We start from the raw sequence: 24,099 nt of genomic DNA on the forward strand, positions 1-24,099 counted from the left end.
AATGGAGAGGAGGACACGCGTAACAAGACACACAAAATCTGAAGCGTGTCCTGAGAATAAACCTCAGAATAGAAACGCTTAGGCGTAATTACATAAAAGATTATACTAAAATTCATAGTTCATATAGATTAATGAAAAATATGCTTTACGCATATGTGAAACTATCCTCGGGACTGTAGCGAAATTAATGCTTATTTATCAGTTTGGCTCTAGAAGGATCCACGGACTGTAGCGAAATTAATGCTTATTTATCAGTTTGGCTCTAGAAGGATCCATGTGCCCCTTACGGTCTCTGAAAACATTGATCCAAAACCATTTCATTCACTATATACGTCATTTGAATATATTTGTTTCGTGGTTCAGTGGAGATGGAAGCAGAGCTCAATGAGATTAAATATGGAAGCAACAACACCATCACAAGCATCATTCCTCCCAAGCTGGAGGACGCAGGCCTAGAAGACTGTGCACTGTCTGTAGAAGGCATCAAGGAAGCCTTTCTGAAGGCAGCAGAGGCTGTGAAATACAAGGCCTCCCACGTTTTTCATGGCGGGGGATGCGTAGAAGATGCAGGGCCTTCCAACGGGGAATGGACTGATTCCCTGGAAGGCAACTCTCAGATACCCACTGAGCCAGATAAGTCCCAGAGCTGTGTGGGTTCTCGCGTCGGTGGGCTTGTGGAAGAAGGCACGGATAAGCTGGTCGATTTAGGGGATGAAGCGCCCCAGGATGAGGTGATTGATGCACAGTTATCTATTAAACATCCTGGGGAAGATGGGGCATGTGTTCAAGGCCTTGAGGAATTGGAGGAAGATGGCGACCGTGCTGATAACAGGGAAGAAGAGGGTCCAACTCCGATTCTTGCAGAAACATATGTATAGAGGCAAGCAAATTGCTTTGTTTTCTCTGTTAATTTTTCGAAGTGTGTCAATTAGGGTTTGCATCTTGTAAAAAATTGTAGAAGCGGAAATGGCAGAAACACATTTCCATTTACGAAAGACTATTTGGGTTTACGATGGTGGCAACAAGAATGTTATCAATGAGCATTAGTTTATTAGAATGGGATCTTACAGTTTATGCTAAATTTTAGCCATCTTTTCCAATTTTGGACAAAAAGATTTGTCAATTCCAAATGGTACTGGTCGAAAGTCCACTCAATCGCATCACCTTTTTACATAATCATATTATCTTTTAGTCTCAAGTTTCAGGTTCAAATCTGATAGGGGGTTGACGGTTTTTGCAAGGTTTTGGAGGGACTGAGGGGGGAGCCAATTATGGCATCCAGTGGAGATTACACTGTAGTATGTACCAAGGCGGCATCCAGTGTATGGGGTTTACACTGTCCTAAGGGTGGTCCAGTGGGTTTAAACTGTCCTAGCCTAGGGGTGGTTGTCAAGGCTGGACTGAGTCTGTTACAATCTTGTTACAGCATTTTGCTGTTGGACAGATTGTTCTTCCATGGAACAAAACGTCATCATATTATCTGAATTCACCTGAATACCTGAATTCGAAATCGACAATACCTTTTTATACAAATATAAAATTATAAATTCATTGAATATTTATTATAAAATCATTAACAGAGTGATATTTATTAATAAAATTATACATTTATTAAATATTTATTATAAAGTAAATTTCGAGTGATATTCTTACGCTCCTGACTTGACGAGTCCTTAACAGAGCCCAGTTATGCAGTTATAAATGATTGACATGCCAATAAACATTGTAAAATGGTTTGCCACTTTACATTGCTTAAATTTTTTTGATCATTCCATAGGTGCATGTTTTACCTTCCATGCTTCATCTGTTGGCCTTGTTTCGTTATGATCAGCGGCTTGAACAATTTTCAATATCTATTGAAGCCAAGAACTCTGCCGCAGACAGTGGTGTGTCACATTTGATTGCATGTGCTTGAAAATAGTAAGCTTAGAAATTCTGTTTCAATAGTTAGGGAAGATGTCTTTTTAGGATCAGTAAACTGAAGTTTAAGTTACAGAGAATACACCCTGCAACATTGTTGTTAAATTGTCCATTTAACATTCTAGGCATACCAAAGCGTACCACAGTGTGTGCTATCCCTTTGTTGTTATGGATAACACTTTAGGTATTTTATTTGGGGTTTTGTCGGGCTCTGCAAGATCTTAGGCATACCATTCTTAGCTGCTCTTTGCCTCTGCCAATAACGAATGAAAAATGAGAATAGATATTCTATGTTTAAACTTCAGAAGTATTAAGCTTCCACTCTTTGTTTTCATCAAGTAAAGTTTTTCTTCCAGTTAGAGAATGTTGGGAGATTGGATTAATATGATGGTTTGGATGAGTAGGTTTTCATTGCTTTTATGCTTATATGAGCTGTTCAATTTATGTCGAACTTTTGATTCTTTTGTGAGAAAATGATGAGTTTTATGGAAAATTTGGACTTGGCATGTATGGATCTCATATTTATGATTCTGTGCTGGCATTATTCGTGTGTCATTACATTCTAGCAATTGCTGGTTATCATGTGTTCAAACCTGATCTAGCTTTGGAAACCTTTTCCAGACGTGTCATTATAACAGTGATGATAAAAATCTGTATTCAAGTTTTAACTATTTAGATGCCAGGACCTAGGAGATAAAGAACACTATAATAAGCGAATCAATTAGAAGCTATAGCATATAAAGTGAAACAGCATACTATTGATTTAAGCTGTTTATCAACTGTTAATATCTAAATGCAGCAGTCAATTGCTGTTTCAAGATAAGTGATCTGCACTCACGATTACAAACAATTGGTTGGATGGAGGGTAGCCCATAGTTTGACTCTTTCCCAAAGAAAAACCTCGTGGGTAAACCTGGGCACTTCCCCACATTGTGCAAGTAATACCCAGTGTCAACCTGTTAGCATTGATTACAGCTCCGGACATGGTGGGGACATTGGGTTGTGTTATATGTACACAAATACTAATAACTAGGAAATAAAAAAAATTATAAAGTAAATAAAGATTCATAACCCTTCTTGAAAGGGTATCAAGGCGCCCGTTTGGTTTTATTAACACGGGGATCTCTCATGTAAAAATCATCATTTATTATATATATATATATATTATTAAATTTTTATCCAATTTTTGAACTTGAATTTTCTTGAGCTTATCATAGCTGACCGTACAGGTACGTACAAAGTGATTATGCAACCATCTGTATAAGTGGACGTCATCCGCTGTAATCTGTTGTATGCTTCCATACCAATGTTATTGGAACTGAACCAGGGACTGAACCAGAAAACCTTGTGGATTGAGAATCAGTCAGAACTTGACCAGAACCGGTAAAAGAACGGGACCAAAAATCCGGCTGACCAAAAACAAATAAAGTATTCAAATTTTAAAGAAAAACATATATATTCATGTGCATCCATGTGAGGCCAAACCATTTATACACAAATAGGCAAAAATTCTCATTTATATAGCATGTAACCAAAATAGCATTGACTGCAATCTATCTCCCAACCGAAAATACATCAACAAATAAGCTCTAGATGGCCTCTAGCATCCAAAAATAATCATGCTACAACAAATACCTGCTTATCATCAAAATCATTGCCTATATTTGGATCTTATCATCAACATAACCCTTTAAGCATTAAAATAATATAGAAAAAACATAGCATGTCAAGTCGAGATTTTGTTTGAGTGATGGGTACATTTTTAGTAGTCATGATAGAAGGGTTTGACAACCAATGTCACTGACATCAATGTACAGAGAGGGCTTGGTGCTATTGATTAAATACTAGTTTCATATCCTTGTACATGACAAAATCCAATGGAAACATTGCAATCACCCCCCCCCCCCCCATCTTGAAATTTTGAAAAACTGTCAAGTCTACTGGATTTTGAGTGAGATCTAAAATTCTACTTTCTCCATATGAAATCCAATGAGGTTGGAACCACTCTCAAACATCCCGAGTCATTACATGGTAATGTTAAAAATTTACTTTAAGAATTTAACATTACCATGAGTTGCATAGCAATACTAGGGCCATATGCTTGAATATTAGGTTGGCCTAGTGGAAAATTAGAAGTGGGCCAACAAAATGAAAAAAAGTCAATTTTTTAAAGGTGGCCCACGTGGGTATGGACCACAAGGGACCAGTCCTAAACCGGTTGGTTTGGTGAAATAAGTCAGTTCGATACTAAATTTGACGGTTTCGTTACACAATCGGCTAGGTTGGTACAAACCATTCTATTCCGGTTTCAAAGCTTGAATTGGACTTGTTTTGGGCCCAAATCGATTGGACTAGCTAGTTCTGCCGGTTCTGATAACATTGTTCCATACAGGGAGCTGTTGCCGTAATATTGTACTGATCTATCATATGCTGTTGTCGTACATTGCTTCTACTCATGCAACCACCAATATTTTATTTATGTACATTGTATCATTCCCTTAATTGTTCGGACTTCTTGTTACATCTTGTCATACGACTAATCTACACCAGTAAATTTGTATGAATCGTTGCCATCTTAGTCATGCTATCATACCAACCACCATTCTTGCACCTAGGAACAATCCATTTTTTGCAAACACGATTCAACATAGTCACATTTACCTTGTCATATAGCCACCAAAGCATAATGGTTGCCATACAACAACGCAAGGTAATACATAATTGTATGATCGAGTTTGTACATCCATACTACTCTAGTCGGGCCGTACAATTGAAATTTAGTATGTTCTAGTGACCATCACCCAGGAACCATAGTAAAACATATAATATTTCTCCTCCCAAGACCAAAAAATGGTAGATTTTTAATTCCAGGTTGGAGAATTTTGTTTAATTCTTTTTAATACAAAAATGAGTAAGGATTCTATTAAAATTTGTGCCCGAATGCAACAACTACATTGGAAATCAAGTACATTACTTCTTCTTTTAGTGTACTCCAAGGAGGTATTGTTTAGTGTAACGAAAAGACTATCGAAAACAAATTGCTACAATAGATTAGTGTACATAGACTTTGCAGAATTGGTCAAGCAGAAGGGCTCATTTACAATAAGAAAACATATGTAAAGAGGAGAGAAAGCTTCGTCTGGAGGTCTTTTGACGTCTAACTACAATTTGCCTGTGGGTTAGCTAGATGTAGTGCTAGTTATATTTTGGTTTTTGTTTGCTTTGATCTGCTGTTGCAGGGCCTCAATCTACCATTGAAGTGTGTCAATTTCATCATCTTGATGAGTTATCTTGTCTTTCAAGGACTGAATCTCATCCATGAGAGAGATGGAGGATGTCATCTATTGGTGAAGTTTCCAATTAATGTCCATATTCTCCAGCTATAGGGCTTCAATTTGCTGTGAGAATACTTTGCACATGCTATTGTCCCTGACAACAACTAAATCCCCTTGGTCAATATAGTTGGAGTGCTAGGGAAAAGGGGCCAGGTGTCAAAGAAGACAAGGCTCGGAGGGGTTAGAAGGTTGATGACATAGTTGTCAAGAAAAGCACAGAGGTTGTCAATGGTCTCAGAGCAGGCATAAGTCAGATTGAGAGTAGGAGCATTGCCATGGGAGACCAGTATCTTCTCACTGGGAAGATCAAGGCTTCTTCGTAAATTCACAAGATCGAGAACATACAGTGCAAAGAGGACAAAGAGCAAGGGAAAATTCCAAATGAAGGAGAAAGGAAACCAAGAGTGACTAGAGCAGAAACAACAGGAAATTCACAGAAGGGAACAAGAGATACCTGAAAATTAAAGGGCCTAGTTGAGTAAGGTATATCTGCCAAACGAAATGCTCACAAGCTTGGACATCTTGACCATTGGAGCATTCTCAAACTCGATATAAGTAGTTTCCCTAGGCAGATTGTGAGACCTTGCAAGCCCCATAGATGGATGAGGTATCTAATTTGCCCCAATTTACACTATGCTGGCTTAGCCCTTTGCCACAAATGTGTAAGAGTAAGTCATAGTGTTAATTATCACCAAGAAATTCAAAAAATGTACCTCGTCTAGAATTAGCATGCATAAGCCACCATTGGGAGCAATTGAGCAATAACTCCCACTGTATATGCAATTGGGAACTACAGTGGAAAAGCCAAGCGCAGGCCAGAGATCCCACACTTAGTGTGAGTCCTATCACCATTACTTTTCATTATGGCCAACCTTCTTGAGTCCATCACTAAATCAGGGGCAAGGTCAGATCGGGAATGGTTGTGTCGTCTGGTCTTGACTATTAGAGCATGTGGAGTTATTGGGAAGAATTCACATGCATGGGCCATGTTGAGAAATGTAACTAGTATTGGTCTTCATATTTGTATTTGTTGACATGATGTAACTACTTTGTATTTGTCAAAAGAAAGAAAGAGGAAATTTATTGTAAAAGAAAAATATTTTGAGCATGGGTTTCAAGCCTTATTGATTCTATTTCTAGATATTGGCATCCATTGTCTGCCCCTAGGATTTGTGTCTTGGGTCACAGTCTTTGTCATTATATTAGACCCTTCTTGAGGCTTATTAAGTCGAGAAAATAAAATTTATTTTGATGTAATTGGTCATGCAAAAATCCTCCTCCAAGTCGGCCTCAAGTGCAGTCAAGTTAGCTACAATTGGGAGCTCGAACCACTATATAGTAATAACTCATTCAACCTCACTTAGGAGATATTCTACACATTCAATTTGCAATTCAGAAGAAGTACGAAGGCTAGTAAGGAAGATGGAAAGGCTTGTAATGGAAGTGTAAACTCTAGCAAAGAAAAGGAAGAGGTCTAGCAAAGAAAGGAAGGATGCTTTTCTTGTCTTTTTGGCTCACACATGCAAGAAGGAGGACTGGTTAGGTTTTCTGCAGGTTTGAGATACTACAGGTTGAACTTTAGAAGTGAAGAAAGGGTTGAGACCCTAGTTGATCAACTTTTTGGAAGGTTATCTTATGTTGATGTTTGAAGAGTTGGGAGGCTGACTTGGAGGAATGAAGGAGGTCTTGTTGTTAGCCCAAAAGGTCTTGGTTGTCTCGTTTGACTTGGTTCTAGACGAAAAGAAGAGATTTTGTTGGGTTTTCCCCTAGAGAGGGGTTTTGCCCTAGCTGAGAGCCTATATCTTGTGTTTTTGTTGTCTTGATCTTCATTCATTTGATTTTGATATTTACTTGATGATAAGAAGTTAAAGAAGACATAAGAAAGATGAAAGAAGACCTAAAGAAGATAAGAAAAACATAACAAGTAATTACCAAAGATAAGAAAATATTTCTACCTTTTGATTTTCTAAGAGGTTGTGTCGCTCTTAGAGCGACAATGTCCATTTTGGTATGCCCCTTCGTTGGATTATAAAGTATAATGTTTTTGTTCATATTTCTACCAAAACTATAGTTACGTGGCCTTAACATAGGAGATCATTGCATTTTGATTAAACCTAAGGTATTTTTCTTCATCTAGGGGAATCATTTATCTCTGTCTGATCCACTTTTAGAAGGTAGGCCAGATTAGCCTATCTATCTGCTTCCATGTTTTGACTTGTGAGTATATGAAGAAAGGACTTCAAGATGTTGTGTTCCAATGCACATGCAATTCTTTGAAGGAGTTTGAGGTGGTTCTCTTTAGGAGATGAGCCTTTATGCAAGTGTTGAGTAGTGAGGAGAGAGTCTCCTAGGATTACGATCTTTAGAGATTCCCATATCTTTGGCCAATGTTGATCCAAGCATGAGGCCAAACATTTTAGCTTGATTATTGGTCTTCTTTCCGAGTCCCCAAGAGTGCTTAATAACTAGTTTTCCTTTGCCTCACCATCTTTGCTCTAGATCAACCCTTTCTGCTCTTGTTGTCCTAATCATCTCGCAATTCCTTTACCTCCTATACATATAGAGACTATTGTTACTCCAATACCTCTGCCTCAATTGCTCACAAGGTCCTCAATTGCGTCAGATTTGCTTGCACATATCAACTTCAATAGTCAACTTTCTTACAGTGACTATATTGCTCCAAATGTCACTGAATTTAGGCTCTAAAAGTCCGCCTCCACACAATGTCTATGTTGCTCCTTAGATCATTGTTCATGGGCTACAAAGATCAAATCTCAAATATTGGATTGCTTCTCCAAATCTCACTGTACGTAGGGCTTCAACAAACTACCTTCTTGCAATGACTTGTCACACCAAATATCACTGCACATAAGGTATTCATCAAGCTTAGCCTTTCACAGTCCCTTGCTCCATCCAAGTGACTGTACACAACTTCTATATCAAGGTCTACAACATACAACAATTCTACCCTAGAATTTATCGTCAACATAGGCATAAACCATGTTGTCGAAGCACCCTTTGTTGGATAGAGTTCAAACCATCAGTTACAATATTCTTCTTCCATGCATACAAACCACACACCATTGTTTCAAACCTCACTTTTCTTCTAAGGGTTAACGTTGTTCTTGTACAAGATCACAAGTCAGACTAGGTGTCCCTAGAGGTCATGACCTGCCTAGAAATTCCTTACGCTAACATAGAACACTTACGACCTCACGCAATAGGACATCCAAGGCCTATTAGGGCCTCCTTCCAGGGCTCAACCCTCACCCTAACCTTGCTGAATAGAAACCCTGAACTTCAACCTTCTTTTCTCCTTAACGCAACCCTGAAACAATCAACAATAACACAAAGACTTACCTCAGACTTCGTCATAACTTGCTGAGCTAACCTGACCTTCTCTGTTATGTAACTAGATCACAAAACCGAAGAAGTGATAGATAAACGACTTGAAAATAAGACTCTTCAAGGGGGGACCTCCTTTTACATCACATAAATGAACAATTCTTGGATGATATTGTTGAGAAATCAATGCTTATAGGAATTAGGGTTTGATTCCTCTTTCTTGATAATTACTTGTGAATCATGTTGGCTTCTTTCATTCTTTTATTAGTTTATCTTTCATCAAGCAATTACCAAATTATATGTATATGGAGATCACAAAAACAAGAGACACAAGATGTAGGTGCTCAGACAGGGGAAAACCCTTATAAGGGGAAAACCCAGTCAAACTCTTCCTTTAGTAGATTTAAGTCAAGATGAGACACTTCTAGACTTCTTAAACCTAGACCAAGACCTCCTCCAACCGCCAAGTCAGCCCTTCCCTTCAATAAATGATCCCTGTCAAAGTCTCCAAGTAACAACTCCCCAGTAGTAACTTTGATCCAGAATTTGGGCTTCCCAGCAATAAAACTTCGACCCCCCAACAACAAAATTTCGGACTTGCAGTAGACATAGAATTTTGGCCCCAACAATTGCCCATAAACTTCGCACGTGTGAGAGATAGATAGCCCAGAAACTCGAATTAGGTTTGCCCAACAAGTTTTGTCCTTCTCCAACTATTTCGCTCTCTTTTCTGCCTCTCTTCCTTGAAGATCAAACTTGTTGAGTGAATGCTCCAAATAGGTTGAATTGCTTCTCTATATATAGCCTTTCTACTAGGTCGAATTGCTCTAATGTAGGCTGAATTCATGGGGACATAGCTGACTTGGTGTGGAGGTGACAAATAACCTTTTTGACTTAAAAATAATTCTTTGTACATGATACAAAAGCCCAAGAAGGGTCTAATAAAAATGGCAATGACTCTAATGACTCGAGACAAAACCTAGAAGTCTTCAATGGAGGTTTGGAGGCTTTGACCTAGAAAACATTGACCCAAGCATGAAACCCATGCTTTAATAAGTCATTTTCTTTAATAATAAATTTTCTTTTGACAAGTACAATTACACAGACTAACACTAGTTACATTCTTCAACACTCCCTCTTAACTAGGGAGGTATTTATAATTACACACATATATGAGTACATGGAAGATTTCAAAATGAAATGAACTACGAAGAGTTCTAGCACACTTAGTGCTATGGAACAGGGTATCCTATCCCGGTGGGACTAAGGGGACTCAAGCTTTATTCACTCTAGGTACCATCAGGATTTTAAGTTCTACCACCAACCTAGGGATCTAGGTGTGTATCCAAGGTTAGAGCTCCATGACCAAAGCTACCCCCTCCCTCTTCAGGATCTAGACATTAACACATAGGCCGACCAGATGTCCTCCCAAACATCTTGCCATAAGATGCTTCATCTCTCCCTATCAACTAAATCAGATATATCCATTTGTCCAAGCATGCTTCCAGAGTGTTCAACCTTTTTATGGAGAGATTTACCTGTACAAACACAAACCCCAATCAACAATAAACTTTCAAATATAAGTAAACACAAACCTTCAGGGTCCTCAATCATTCTGATGCTACTTTCATCATCAAGTTACAATTTGTTGAAAGCTTTCTTCTTCTTTCATTTCTTCAGCAACACCAAATACATCCTCAAATCTTCTCAAGTATTTTTGTTTGCAACTTTATGAAACATGAACATTCATCTATAATACTTTTTCTTTCTTCAAGGTATTCATTGTCATAATATGCCCTCCCTCTCAACTAGGGAGATATACCCTTTCTTCTATCCAGGCTCCCTCTTAACTTAGGGAGATCAACTACTTCCTTCTTTTATAACATTGGAGAGCCTTTCATGGCTTCATTCCTTCTTACGACATCAAGGTCATCTTGATCATCATCATTCATATAACTTCCTTCATCATGCTTATTATTATCATACGAACATCTTCATCATCTTGAAGATTATGTACCTGCAAAACTTTAATAGTAGGTACAACCAAATACAAACATACAAAAGCATGTGTTAACTATATCAAAATCATATTACTATAATGGAAGCATTTAGAATTTAGACAACAAATACCTAAACTTAGTTAGGTTCAATAAGGGACACATTTTTTTACATACTAGACTTCAACTTTTTGCTAGAGTTTTGTCATAAACCCTAGACTTCATCTTCGAGACACAAAGCCTTAGATATCAACAATTTAATCAAATAACAATTCTACTATACAGCTAAGGTTTCAACAAAACAATATCATCATATTCGAGAATATCAATCTCTAGTAGGGCTTAATTACAAACCCTAGATTTTATTACAAACCCTAGATTTTACAAACTAAAACATGAGCATCAACAATTAGGTTAGCATACTCGCATATACATATCTAGGATGCATTATCATATATTAGATACTTGTATCAATACTTACTTGGGTGAACACTAGATCAAAATTAGATATGCAACAATTTCAATCAAGCTAGGGTTTCGATTATGCGGAAGAATACACACCCAGGGTTTCATTCCTAGGACCTTATTTTAGCTAATACAAGGGTCTTATAAACCTTAATTCATCAAATCCCTAAAATCTAGGATTTCGATTTATTAACAACAAACCTTAACTTATCAAAATCTTAAAGATCTAGGGTTTTAGTTTGTAACTTGGACAATAACAACAATCCCTAAAGACTAGGGTTTCTATCAAAACAATACCGAAACTCTAAACATCAAAAGAATAGGATTTCTAGACTTCATTAACAACTCTAAGTAGACTAGGGCTTCATAATCAATGTTATCATACCCTTAACAACAAGAGCCTAGGGTTTTATAGTGAACCCTTAGAGGTTAGGGTTTCACAAGAATGATCAAAATGATAGTATAACGAGGGTAGATTCAATCTAATGATTAATCATCCTAACAGGAATCTTTAAGATTCAAAACCCTAGACGTAATGAAGTCAATACTGTAGAGCAAATTTCAAAAGAGAATGAACATACCTTTTCTATGAAGATAACTTTGTAACACAACTTGTAGTTTAAGACATACCTTGAATTTTTCTTTAACAAACCTTGTAGGAGATCAATTCTTGACGGGCTTCCGTTGTAACAAATTTCTTCCATGCTTCAAGTCTCCTCCATAACCTTTATGTATTTTGCAACCTTTCCTACCAAGGAAAATATAAAGGAAAGGTTATTAGCATACAATATAAACAAATCAAGATGTGAGGAGGAAACTAAACACGAAAAGATGAAACAAAGAGCAAAATACTTATCTTTTTGGTAAAATGGTGGAGGCTTCCTCTTAATTTAATCTTTCTGAGGGACACCTACAACTTATCAAAATAATTAAAAAATGTGCTAAGAAGACATGTTAGACCTACAAACTTTAGAAATCAAAACATAGAGGAAAACAATACAAGATTAAGAAGGATATGTAGGAGAGGACTTAGTAGTATAAGTCCTTGACTTTTGATTCCTCAATCTTGTTCTTCTTAGGTGGAGCTTCATTAATAATATTTGCTTGTTCCCTATCTCTCTTCTTATTCCTTGGATTCTCAGGACATTGATTCTTGTAATGGCCCATCTTATGACCATTGTAATGTTCAATTTTGGATAGGTCAACTTTCTTCTTTGTTCCTTTGAACTTCTTGAAGGTTCCCTTTTTCTTGTGATGAGCAAAATAGGAATTAGAGGTATTTTCTTCTTCATCTTCCTTCTTGTTGTTTACTAATGATATTCAGGCTTCTGCTTGACTGCATGCATTCCACATTTGTTCAAATATTCGAGTATCCTTCCGACTGTTAATTCCTGATGCAAAAGCACTCCATGTAGTCCTAGAAGAGCAGTAATTATGAGCTCTTTTTCTGATACCACTTCATCTATTGCTTGGAGTTCATATCTGATTCTAGATATCCTTGTAAAGTAGGATGATACTTCTTTCGTCATCTTGATAGTTCTTAATTCATTTCTTGAGGTTTGCTATTTGAGCAGTGTTCTTGATGGTGAATAATTTGAAGAGAGCCTTGTACATTTCTTGAGCGAAATCTATGTTGGATATGTATGGAATTAGGTTGTCTTTTATTCCATCCACTATTACGTTCATGGCCAAGATTTCGGTTGCTTTGAACTTCTCTCTTTGTCTGCTCCATCAATAGGCTTTTTAACTTTTCCTTGAACAAGATTCAAAATTTTGTGCTTTTCGAGGATAAGATCTATCCCCTTTTTCCATGCCTGGTAGTAGGAGGCTCTTTCTAGCTTGTTTTCTCCCTTCATTGAAGTTGACATAGTTCCTGTAGACAATAGGCTTCTCCTCTTATATAATCCTTTTCCTTAATGACCTTTGTTTGATCCCCTTTTCTTCAATAGATCTTCAGTCTGCCTTTTTCCTTCTTGTTCACCTTAGCTCTGACACCATGTTGAGAAATCAATGCTTATAGGAGGGTTTGATTCCTCTTAATTACTTGTGAATTATGTTGGCTTCTTTCACTTCTTTATTAGTTTATCTTTCATCAAGCAATTACCAAATTATATGTATATGAAGATCACAAGAACAAGAGACACAAGATGTAGGCGCTCAGCTAGGGAAAAACCCCTATAAGGGGAAAACCCAATCAAACTCTTCCTTCAGTAGATTCAAATCAAGATGAGACACTTCCAAACTTCTTAGACCTAGACAAAGACCTCCTCCAACCACCAAGTCAACCCTTCCCTTCAATAGATGATCCCTGTCAAAGTCTCCAAGTAACAACTCCCCAACAGCAAATTCGATCCAAAATTTCGGCTTCCCAGCAGCAGAACTTTGACCCCCCAACAACAAAATTTCGGACTTGCAGTAGACACAGAATTTCGGCCCTAGCAATTGCCCACAAACTTTGCACGTGTGAGAGATAGATAGCCCAGAAACTCAAATCAGGTATGCCTGATAAATTTCTTCCTTATCTAGTTATTTTGCGTTCTTTTCTGCCTCTCTTCCTTGAAAATCAAACTTGTTGAGTGAATGCTCCAAATAGTTCGAATTGTCTCTCTATCTTTCTGTTGGGTCAAATTGCCCTAATGTAGGTCAACTTCACGGGGACAGGGCTGACTTGGTGTGGACGTGACAAATAACCTTTTTGACTAAAAAATACTTCTTTTTACGTGATACAAAAGCCCAAGAAGGGTCTAATAAAAATGGCAATGACTCTAATGACTCAAGACAAAACCTAGAAACCTTCAATGAAGGCTTTGACCTAGAACATTGACCCAAGCATGAAACTCGTGCTTTAATAATTCATTTTATCTAATAATAATTTTTTTTTCTTGACAGGTACAATTATGAAGATCGACACTAGTTACATTCTTCAATAGATACAAATGACAAGACCTCTTGGTATATACTATATATAGGAGTCTAAAGGGTCATAATATAATAAGGGCTTACATAACAATAATAATGTAAGGGCACACCAATAACAATAGTGGGCTTCTATGGGACACAACAATAACAATATGGGGGCTACATGGGGCACAACAATAATAATATGGGGGCTACATGAGTATTATAGGGACGTAACATGCCCCTCTCCTTCAAAAAAGTGTTGTCCTCAATGCCTGAGTAGTTCTGGATGCTTCTGTATAAAATACTCATCCTCCCATGTGGAATCTTCAGCAAGTTCTTCCACTTAATGAGATACTATGAAACTGATCAATTCCGTAGCTTCTTGGTTTTTGTTTCCGTGATTGCTTTAGGCTCCAATATGATTCTTCCTTCTTCGTCAAGTTCTAGCAATATTGTTTGAACTAGAAGCTTGTCACTTATAACCTTCTTTAAGCATGAAACATGGAAAACTGCGTGTACTTGAGAAGATATAGGTAGCTCCAATTTGTATGCCATAATACTGATATTTTGTAACACCTTGTAAGGACCATAGTACTTGGGTGATAATTTATTATCCTTCTTAGCTAGCTTGAGGGACATTTGTTTGTATGGTTGTAGCTTTAAAAATACCCAATCGCCTATGTCAAAACTTTTTACTGTGATGCTGATCTACCTGTTGTTTCATTTGATTTCGTGCCAGAGTCAAGTTATCCTTTATCAAATACAAAGCAACAAAGATATCCTTCCAAACATTTGTTCACTATTTCACTTTGCCCGTTAGATCGAGGATGATTAGATGAGTTATGAGCTAATTGAGTACAAAGACAAGAAAATACTTGTGTCCAAAAATTTCTAGTGAAAATGGGATCTTTATCACTTACAATAATCTTTGGGTTTCCATGTAGCTTTTGAACTGTTTCCATAAATGCAGTAACGATTGTATTGGCTTTGAAAGGATGAGATAGTGCACAAAAGTGTGCATACTTGGTTGGTAAGTCTATCAACTACCACCGTGATGACACCAATGTTCCACCAAGGTTTCGGGACGAGGGGGCGAGGGAGCGGCCTATGCAAAAGCTCCCTACCATTTTTTAGGAAACGTGGGGGAGCGTCAGGGTCTTAAAAATTTATAAATATAAAATATAATTTATTAATTGAGTCCACTATGACAATCTGGTTTGAATTGAAAAGCTGCAAAGCATGATCATTGATATGAATATCATTTGACATTCTCCAAATTTATAATATCATATAAAATAATAAATTTAAAATTCTAATTCAGCTTGGTCAAACTCTAATTTAGATTTTGGTCTGACAGAGGGAGAGCTTCAGCTTGATAAGGTAGCCACTGAATTCTGTGAAAAGGTAAATGAACAGATCAGGAACACTGCATTGGCAGTAGAAGGGGCAACTACAATGGGTTTTCCAGCTGTATTGGATCCAACAGCTAGAAAGTTTGTTATATTATATATAATATAAACAGTACACCATATGCTGAAAGAAGAGTTTTAGTTCCAGGAGAGATGAGAAGATCACATGAAAGAGTTTCTGACAGTTTACTATCAAATGACATTGACTGCAGGATGACCATCTACGAACCAACTTGGGTGACCAACGATGGCATGGATAATTTGTCTACCTTATTAGAGCAATGCCATGCAGTTCAAACTTCAAACTAGCAGTGTATTTCAGGGGTGAAAATAATTTTCAGACCTGAGAATTCAAGCTGAGCAACTGTGCTCTGTGTAAATTTTGTAACTGTATAAATTCATATATAACGATAGTTCCTGAGATTTCTTGCTGCCCATAGTATTTTGTCATGCTTGCAGTAAACGCATGTTAGTCTATGGTCCACCCAATTATTTCCCACATGACATAGGTGCTGCTTCCATAGTTTGTATGTCAAATGTCATGCAAATTAAAAACACAAACTGAATGTCTCATATTCTTTGCCTGTCACTCCAGTTATCTCCCCATTGTAATCCAGCCATCACTTGAGAAAAAAAGGAGAAGTTTTAAAAGGGAAAATTCATGTACGTGCTATATGGTCCAGCAAATTTCCATGATACTGACCCTCTAAAATAACGCTTGTTGAAACCAAAAGACAACACAAGACGTTATCCCCATACAGAACATGAGTAGCTTTGTACCACTTTAGGTCTATTAAATCATAAACTATAAGCAAGGCCATTTTTTTGGGAGCGTGGGGAAACGTCCCCTCAGGGAAGGGAAACGTTTCCCTGGCACGTCCCCCCGAGTTTCCTCCATTTTGGGAGCGTGGGGAAACGTCCCCTACTCGTCCCCAAGTCCCCGGAGCGCGGGGGAGCGAGGAAACTAGACCCCTGGGGGGGGCGAGTCCCTGTGGAACACTGGATGACACTCTTTCCTTCGAACTTGGGTAAACTTGTGATAAAATTCATTGAGACCACCTTGTTGCCATAATTTTGCTTTCAACTTTTTTTGCCACCTTGAATGCATTTTCCGATGAATTAGGTTCCTAAAGGCAACCTCATGTTGGATGTTATCCTTAAAAGTCCTTATGATGACATCAATCATATGCTCCTCTGGAATATCAATTACCTTGATATTCAATCATTGGAATTCCTCAATGTGCTCTTCCATTGAACCCTTTGGTTCTATATTTATCAATTGGCTAAAGAATGTATTGTTCTTTGTATCGTCATAATGTGCTATCAATTCCTCCATAAAATTGGCCAAGTGAGTAGTGCTTTACAAGAACAAAGCCATCAATACCATACAAATTGAATGGGTTTTAAATATAAAGATGCAAATGTACCTTTTGTGTGTGTTGCACATCATGTAGATCAAAGAGCTGCTCCATTTATAGTAACCATGTTACTGTATCCTTGCCTTCAACCTTCCTCATATCGATCTTTGAAATGTGGTTGGTCTTCAATCTAGAGTATCTAAAATCATGATTCACAATCTTTTTGTTCTCATCACAAGTTTCATGGAATACCTTGTCGGGATTAGGAAACATTTCTCGTAGCAACTTTGTCAAACCTTCCTTCAAACCTTCCATTTCTGCGTTTAAACCATCCTTCAAACCTTCCATGTCCCTTTTTATTTTTAATTCTAAGCCATCAATGTGTTGAAGGAAATGTAACTACGTTCGATCTTCATAAATATACTTTTGATATTTGTATTTATTGAAGAAAAGAAATCTTATTTTTGTAATATATGTCAATGAGTTTCTTGCTCATTGAAATAAGTCTAGCACTAGTTAAAGTGCTATAGGTGAGTCAAATGGTCAAAAGAAAAGGTTGGAGACCTTGTATGTTTATGTATAAGAGTCAAAGAAGACACCTCCAAGCAAAGTCAAGTCTCCTCCTAGCAAAGACACCATCAAAAGAAGCAATGACACCATTAAAAGCACTTGTTGTAGCAAGAAAATGAAGTCGGCCTCAAAGCTGCAAGTCAGCCTAAAAGGAGGGACAAACCTCTATATATAGAGGCTGTCCACTCCCTCAAAAAGGACAACACATTCCTCTGAAATCTGCAAAGGTACAAGGTAAGTTTAAGGGCACCAAAAAGACAAGAAGAAGGTCTCCAAGGCAATGAAGAAAGGAAGGGTAAATCCAAAGGGCTAAAGGACCAGTTACAGTCACACGTGTGAGGAAAGGAGAGCAGTCCCTGCGGGTATGACAACAAAAAATTACAGTTCACCATATCTCATTGTTTTGGGTGCAAACTAGGCCTACAAGGCCTCTCTCTCAAGCGTGGAAGAAGGGTATGCAAGCGAAGGGTGGATGATAAGTCTAACAGAGTTTTGTGAAGAAAATCTCCCACATGTGCGAAGAATTAGGGCTGCATTGCTGCTGCCCTAAGTCTGCAATAATTGTCAAGAGAAAAGAAGGCTCGGTTGGGAGGCTAGAAGGTCATCATCCTAAGATAGAAAAACTCCATCTCAAGCGAAGTAAGAAAACGACAAGGTTCATCCTAGAACACAATCTAAGGTCTCTACAGTTGCAGGAAGAAGTGCCGAAGGGAGGAAGACAAAGTGCTGGAAGGAAGAGGACGAAGTGTTGCAAGAGGAAGTGATCTTGAAAGGACTTGACTTGTGCTTGGAGGATCTTCTAGTCAAGGGTCTAGGGTTTGACATTGATCAATAGAAGCTTCAATAAGAGAAATTCACTAAAGGGTTTTCCTCTCAAGAGAAGAGAGGTTTTGGCCCTGGCAGAGAGCCAACATCTTGTGTTCTTGTTCTTATGTTTTGGTAGCAGTTTGATGAAGTACACACATATGCACTAATAATAATAAGAAGAAGAATAATAAGGAAAAGTAAAAATACTCCACAAATTGTTATCAAGTAACGAAGAGTCATACTACACTACTTTGCCCTAGATTCTTCAACACAATGTCCCCTTTTAAACCATCCATCTTAACATTCATAATTTGCTTCGAATTCATTTTTGGTTACTCTTTGCGAGAGCGAAATTTGTTGCACTTGGTCTTGTAATTTTGTTATATCATGTTGCATTTTTTCCTCTTCTTCATGTGTCATGGTAGAGCTTCCTATTGGCTTACTGGGTGTATCCATTCTTTTGTTTTGAAGCATTTTAGAATCAAATAATGATAAACTATTCTTCAATATGCCCTTTGAATCACTTCAAACTGTTTTTCAAACAAAAGTTATGCAAATTTTAAAAAATACACACATTTTTCTTGCTTTTAGGAGCTTGATCTTGAAACTCTTGTATCTCTATAATTTCGGCCTCCCAAGGTCTAAAATTTTGTCCTGTGGTAGTTTGAAATGTTGTCTTGCGGTAGCGCTCTGTGTCATCTTTCCAACACCACCGGTTAGACCGAGATTGGCTTCTTCAAGGTAAAGTTAGGCCAAATCTCCCAAGATGACTTGCTTATGGATTGGCTTAGTAGAATTAGCTTGTACAAAATTCTGCGTGTCAATGTTTCAGCCTTCGGCCCTAAAAATGGTACCCAAGAAACTACTGTTTGTGCACTTTGAGTTACTTCTTATGAAATTCAATTTGGATGCCTGAAACGAAAGTTATGATGATTTTCCCCAAGACCCTTGTTTCAAACAAAATTTTGGAGCATACCAAAACCTTAACTTCCTTGAATCATATCTCCTAGAATATAGTGAACCAAGCTCTGCAATTTTTACACGATGTTCACCAAGATTTGGGTTCCACGTGGTTGAAATTTCAACTTCTAAAGCCTTGCAAAATAAAAGTTATAGCGAAAATGCGAAGATGATTTGTTTGAAGTAGCGGAACCCTAGGATACAAAGCTTTGATACCAAATGTTATGTAACCAAATCACAAAACAAAAGAAGAGATGGATCAACGACTTGAAAATAAGCCTCTTCAAGGGGGCAACCTCCTTTTACATCACATAAATGAACAATTCTTGGATGATACAAATGACAAGGCCTCCTTGGTATATATAGGAGTCTAAAAGGTCGCAATATAACAAGGGCCTACATAACAATAATAATGTAACGACACAACAATAAAAATAATGGGCTTCTATGAAACACAACAATAACAATATGGGGGTTACATGGGGCACAATAATAACAATATGGCGGCTACACTAGTATTATAGGGACATAACATTCTCCAATCACTAAAAAAACTAGAAATTTGCTCCTTATTAATTTGACAACTCAGGGACAAATTCCCTCCTTTGGACAACCTTCCTTATCCAAAGAAGACCCTCTTTGCTCTTGGAATAATTTAATTTGGTCAAGGGAAATATTATGTTTAATGGAAAACCCACAGGTACACAAAACTATAGGTCGGCCTAAAGTCATAATTGCGTCTCCAGAGAAGCATATAAATACACTTCAAGGCAACCTCATTTGAATGTCACAACACATCTTCTCTTCTCTCTCCTCTTGTGGTTGGTTCATATAGGTTTGAAGTAAGGAAGCCGAGTTGACACGTGTGAAGGACAGAAGGGCAATTTGAAATTCTACATTGAATTTCACTTTGACTTAGAATTTCGATCTTGGGATGCCAAATTCTTTGGTGAAGAAAGGAATATTTTTGGGTTGTTTGGCTAGGGTTGACTGGAGACCCTTGATTGCAGTTTGACCGCAAATTCTCTCTCCTTTGACTAAGCTGTTTTTGGGGTTGTTTTGATTTGACTTTGACCAATAAAGGAAGGTTGAATTCTTTGACTGCTGACCGAGTTGATTTGGAGCTGATTTGACTATTGATTGTTGGTTGGTTAGGGCATCTTTGATTGTTGTTGACTTTGACAAAAAATTGCAGACTTTGACTTTGGATCAGATTTGACTTTTGGGCTCATCTCTCATTGGATATTTGTTATTTGAATTGGTTGGTCAAAGAATATTGTATCTTTTTGTTGAACATTTGATGGCAATCTAATTGAAGAAGAATTTAAAAGGGTTTTCCCCTTGTGGGTTTTTTCCTTGGTATTTGACCAAATATTATGTCTCTTGTTATTGGTCTTGGCTGTCTTGTATTGTGCATTGCATTTATTATTCTATCTACAATTGCTATTTGACATTGGAAGATTGAATTTGTTTAAAAGTGACTGCTAATTGAAGAAAAAATTGGGCTAAGTGTAGAACAATGGAAAATTAACACTCATCTTCAAGCTTGGCCTCTCTTGAGGTAGTTCTTCCCCTTTCTTGGCTTTTGATTGTCTTGGATGTAACCCTCACGTATACACCACAACAACCCTTTTTGGCCTCTTCTACAGACCTAATCTAGCTCGACCTCTTTTCAGACCACTTGTGGCCTTACAAACTCGACCAATGGTCCTCCTACTAGGTCTGCAACCCTTCATAACTTGGCCTAAGGCTTGTCTAACTCCTGCTGTGAGTCCTGAGGTAGCTTGACCTTCTTATCTGCAACATAACAGGCCTTACAACCCTCCTTTTCCACGGTTCTAGGGCTTCGACCCTCTTCCACATAGCAGATCAGGCTTGGCCTTCTTCTAGGCTTTCCTCGACAGGTTTCTTGGCTCTGTAAGAGCTATAGAACCTTGTTCTCCTTGGCCAAATCTCTCTTTAAGAATGAGTTTCCATCTTGCGTGTTGAGACCTCCTCTTAGGCCCCTCTTTATACTTCTCTTTTGGTCACATAGGAACCTGCTAGATCTAGGGTTTTCGCTTCTTTGATCTTAAAAATAAATAATTAGTTTCTCTTTTGGTCCTAAACCCCATCTTGGGTTCAAAACCCCATTTTGGGTAAATCGCCTAACAAACAACTCTCTCGGAAATACCTTTTGAGCTACCTAAATTTAACATGTATAAGATATCAAGTGGTACATTAGACAGATATTGAATATGATATTCGTCCAAAGTCATAAGGTCTAATGAAATTATACAAAATAATAACAAAACAAAAATAAATGTATCTCATGAGATGAATCACGGCAATGAAAACAACAAATTTCTCCTTGTTTGCTTGATTGGAATGGTCACAACATCCTCAACAATGTTCTCAGAACTGGACCAAAAGATTGGTCAACCAAAAAATACATAAAATATTCAAATTTTGAAAAGAACATTTAATTCATGTGTAGCCACATATGAATCCAAATTATTATACACAAATGTGCAAAATTTCTCATGTATATAGTGAGGGTGCATATAACCAAAATTTCACTGAGTGCAATCCATCTTTGAATCAAAATAGATCAATAATGAGGCTCTAAATGGCCTTCGAAATCCAAAGAAAATCATGCTACAACAAATAGCTACATAACATCAAAATCATTGCCTATATTGGGATCCTCCTCATCAAGATCACCCTTTGAGCATTAAAATAAGATAGAAAAAGCTTAACATCCTAATCAATGATTTTGCTTGAGTGAAGTGTACATTTTTACTAGGGTCATGAATAATTGAGTGAAGTGTACATTTTTACTAGGGTCATGAAGGAGGAGCTCAACAGTTAATGCCACCAACATTGAGGTACATAGAGGGCTTGGTGATCTTGATTAAATGTTAGTTCCATACCCTCGTACATCACAAAATGTAGTAGAAACATTGCAATCCGGCCAATCCTAAAATCCCTGAAACTGTTTAGTCTACTTGATTTTGAATGGGATTTAAAATTCTACTTTCTCCATATGAGATCCAAAGAGGTCGGAACCACTCTCAAACTTCCTAAATCAATTAATGGTAAAAGTGACACTTTAAAAAGTTAATATTACCAATAACTGCTAAGGTATGTATCCCATGGGATGAATCATGGGAAGTGAAAATAACAAATTTCCCCTTGTTACCCTGATGGAAATAGTTAGAGTACCCTCATAGCTCAATCCCCTACCTCACTTATAAAAAATTAAGGTAAAAAAAAAAAATGGTAATAAGTTGAAATTGACAAAAACAAGGCAGTAGTTTCGAAATTATCACGATAATTACATAAATTATCGTGATAAATTCAAAAGGGCAAATTATCGTGATAATTATTGCCGATATTATCCCTGAGGTTGGTTTTGGCGATATTATCACAATAATTCCAACAACATATTGATAAGTGCAACACTCCAAACCATTCTTGGTCATTAGCTGAGTTAGTAGGCAATTTCTTAGTGGCAAGTTCACTTGTGAGTTATGGCCTCTTGGGGTTTGTTCAAAAGCCAATATTTGAATGACTACACTAGTGTTGAGGTTTTCCATCACACCAAAACCCATAGGCATTAGTAAACTTCCAAACCATTATCATTACTTTTTTGAGTGGTCCCATGCTGGATCCCAGAGTGGCGGTTAGTCCACATGATCGATTCCCAATGAGGCAAGTGTGAAAATCCAACACCCCCCTCAAATACAAATTGGGGAATCAAACCTGGGCCAAGACTCTGATGCCATGTTGAGGTTTTCCGTTACACCAAAACCCACATGCAATAGTAAACTTCCAAACCATTATTATTACTTTTTTGAGTGGTCCCAGGGTGGATTCCAGAGTGGCTGTTAGTCCACATGATTGATTCCCAATGAGGTGAGTGTGAAAATCCAACACTCAAGCTCAGTTGCACCAGAGCGCCAATCCCATCATTCCTTGGGCATGCAATTAGAAAAACAATTAGGAGAGGCTTCAAAGCATTCGAACGAAGCAATTCATTAAAATCAAAGTCTTTTATTTTATTCTCCCACTAAACCAAGTGTTGTTGTAAATGTATAATGACATGTTCTTCCCAATGTTTTCCATGAAGCAAGATCGAAGGAAAGAATTTAAAGCACCGAACCAAAGGCAAAATAGGCTGCTATGACTTATACTAATACCTCTTGCAAAACTGCCTTCCCTCTTAATTTTGAGTATGGGGAAATTGCTTGAATGTACAAAGAAGCGACGAGGCAACCACCATTTACCAAGTCAACTGCACAAAATGTCTAGGACGACCATTTACCAACAGAATTGGATAGGATGCTTAGAACCACCATTTACCAACCCAACTGCACAAAGTGTTGTTATGATTACAATATTAGAAGATCTCAATTACACGACATTGTAGCTAGAGGAGTTTTCCCTTGTTTGGTGATTCAATGGCTAGTAGAGCACATATATGTAAGAAGAGCTAGATAATGTCCAAAACTGGGAGTTGTATAGCTTCTTATGAAGCTAGTAATCTCAAATTATATTACAAGTTTCTAAGGGTAGAAAAATACTGGACCAAGGATTTGGTCAATTAGTTTGAGGATTTGGTCAATTAGTTTGAGGACACACTTGTCGATACATATTGTCATGATATCGTGAAGGAAACATATTCAACCACTTCTTAACTAAGGATAGAGAGATGAAAAAATTATCTCAATCATTTACCCACTCCACCTCAACTTAGGAGTAAATCTTGTTATGAGAAAATCTTACATCCAACTAAGATTCAATAATGTCATAAGAAGAGAACTGTTACTTAAAGACGCACTCTAGTTACACAATAACCAGCAATTGAAGCCAAACTATGTGGCTACATAATCTTGAAAGACTAGTAAAATAATACCATATTAATGATAGTAAGGCCATACGAATGCTACTTATCAAGAATAGCGTCATAGGAAATGATTAGATATGTTCAAGAATTGTTGCATAATTGTAAGCTTGTTTGAAATATTCATTAAAGTTCTAAATGTGGTCA

General features: G+C 37.5%; 1 protein-coding gene across 3 annotated transcripts in view; it reads left to right on the forward strand.

The window, feature by feature from the left end:
* Window positions 1-311: 311 nt before the first annotated feature.
* LOC149258788 (uncharacterized) overlaps window positions 312-24,099 on the forward strand; it is a 67,361-nt gene continuing 43,573 nt past the window's right edge. For all 3 annotated transcript variants that reach the window (XR_016256957.1, XM_089416210.1, XM_089416218.1), the window contains exon 1: window positions 312-880. Coding sequence is in view for 2 of the 3 variants with exons in the window: in XM_089416210.1 (XP_089272336.1) it covers window positions 369-878 (510 nt within the window). In the remaining variant the exon portion in view is untranslated. The remainder of the gene's footprint in view (window positions 881-24,099) is intronic.

Source organism: Pinus tabuliformis, chromosome 6 (assembly GCF_031772625.1).
Source record: "Pinus tabuliformis cultivar Carrire ecotype Pingquan chromosome 6, CPIR1, whole genome shotgun sequence".
In the NCBI taxonomy this organism is placed as follows: Eukaryota; Viridiplantae; Streptophyta; class Pinopsida; order Pinales; family Pinaceae; genus Pinus; species Pinus tabuliformis.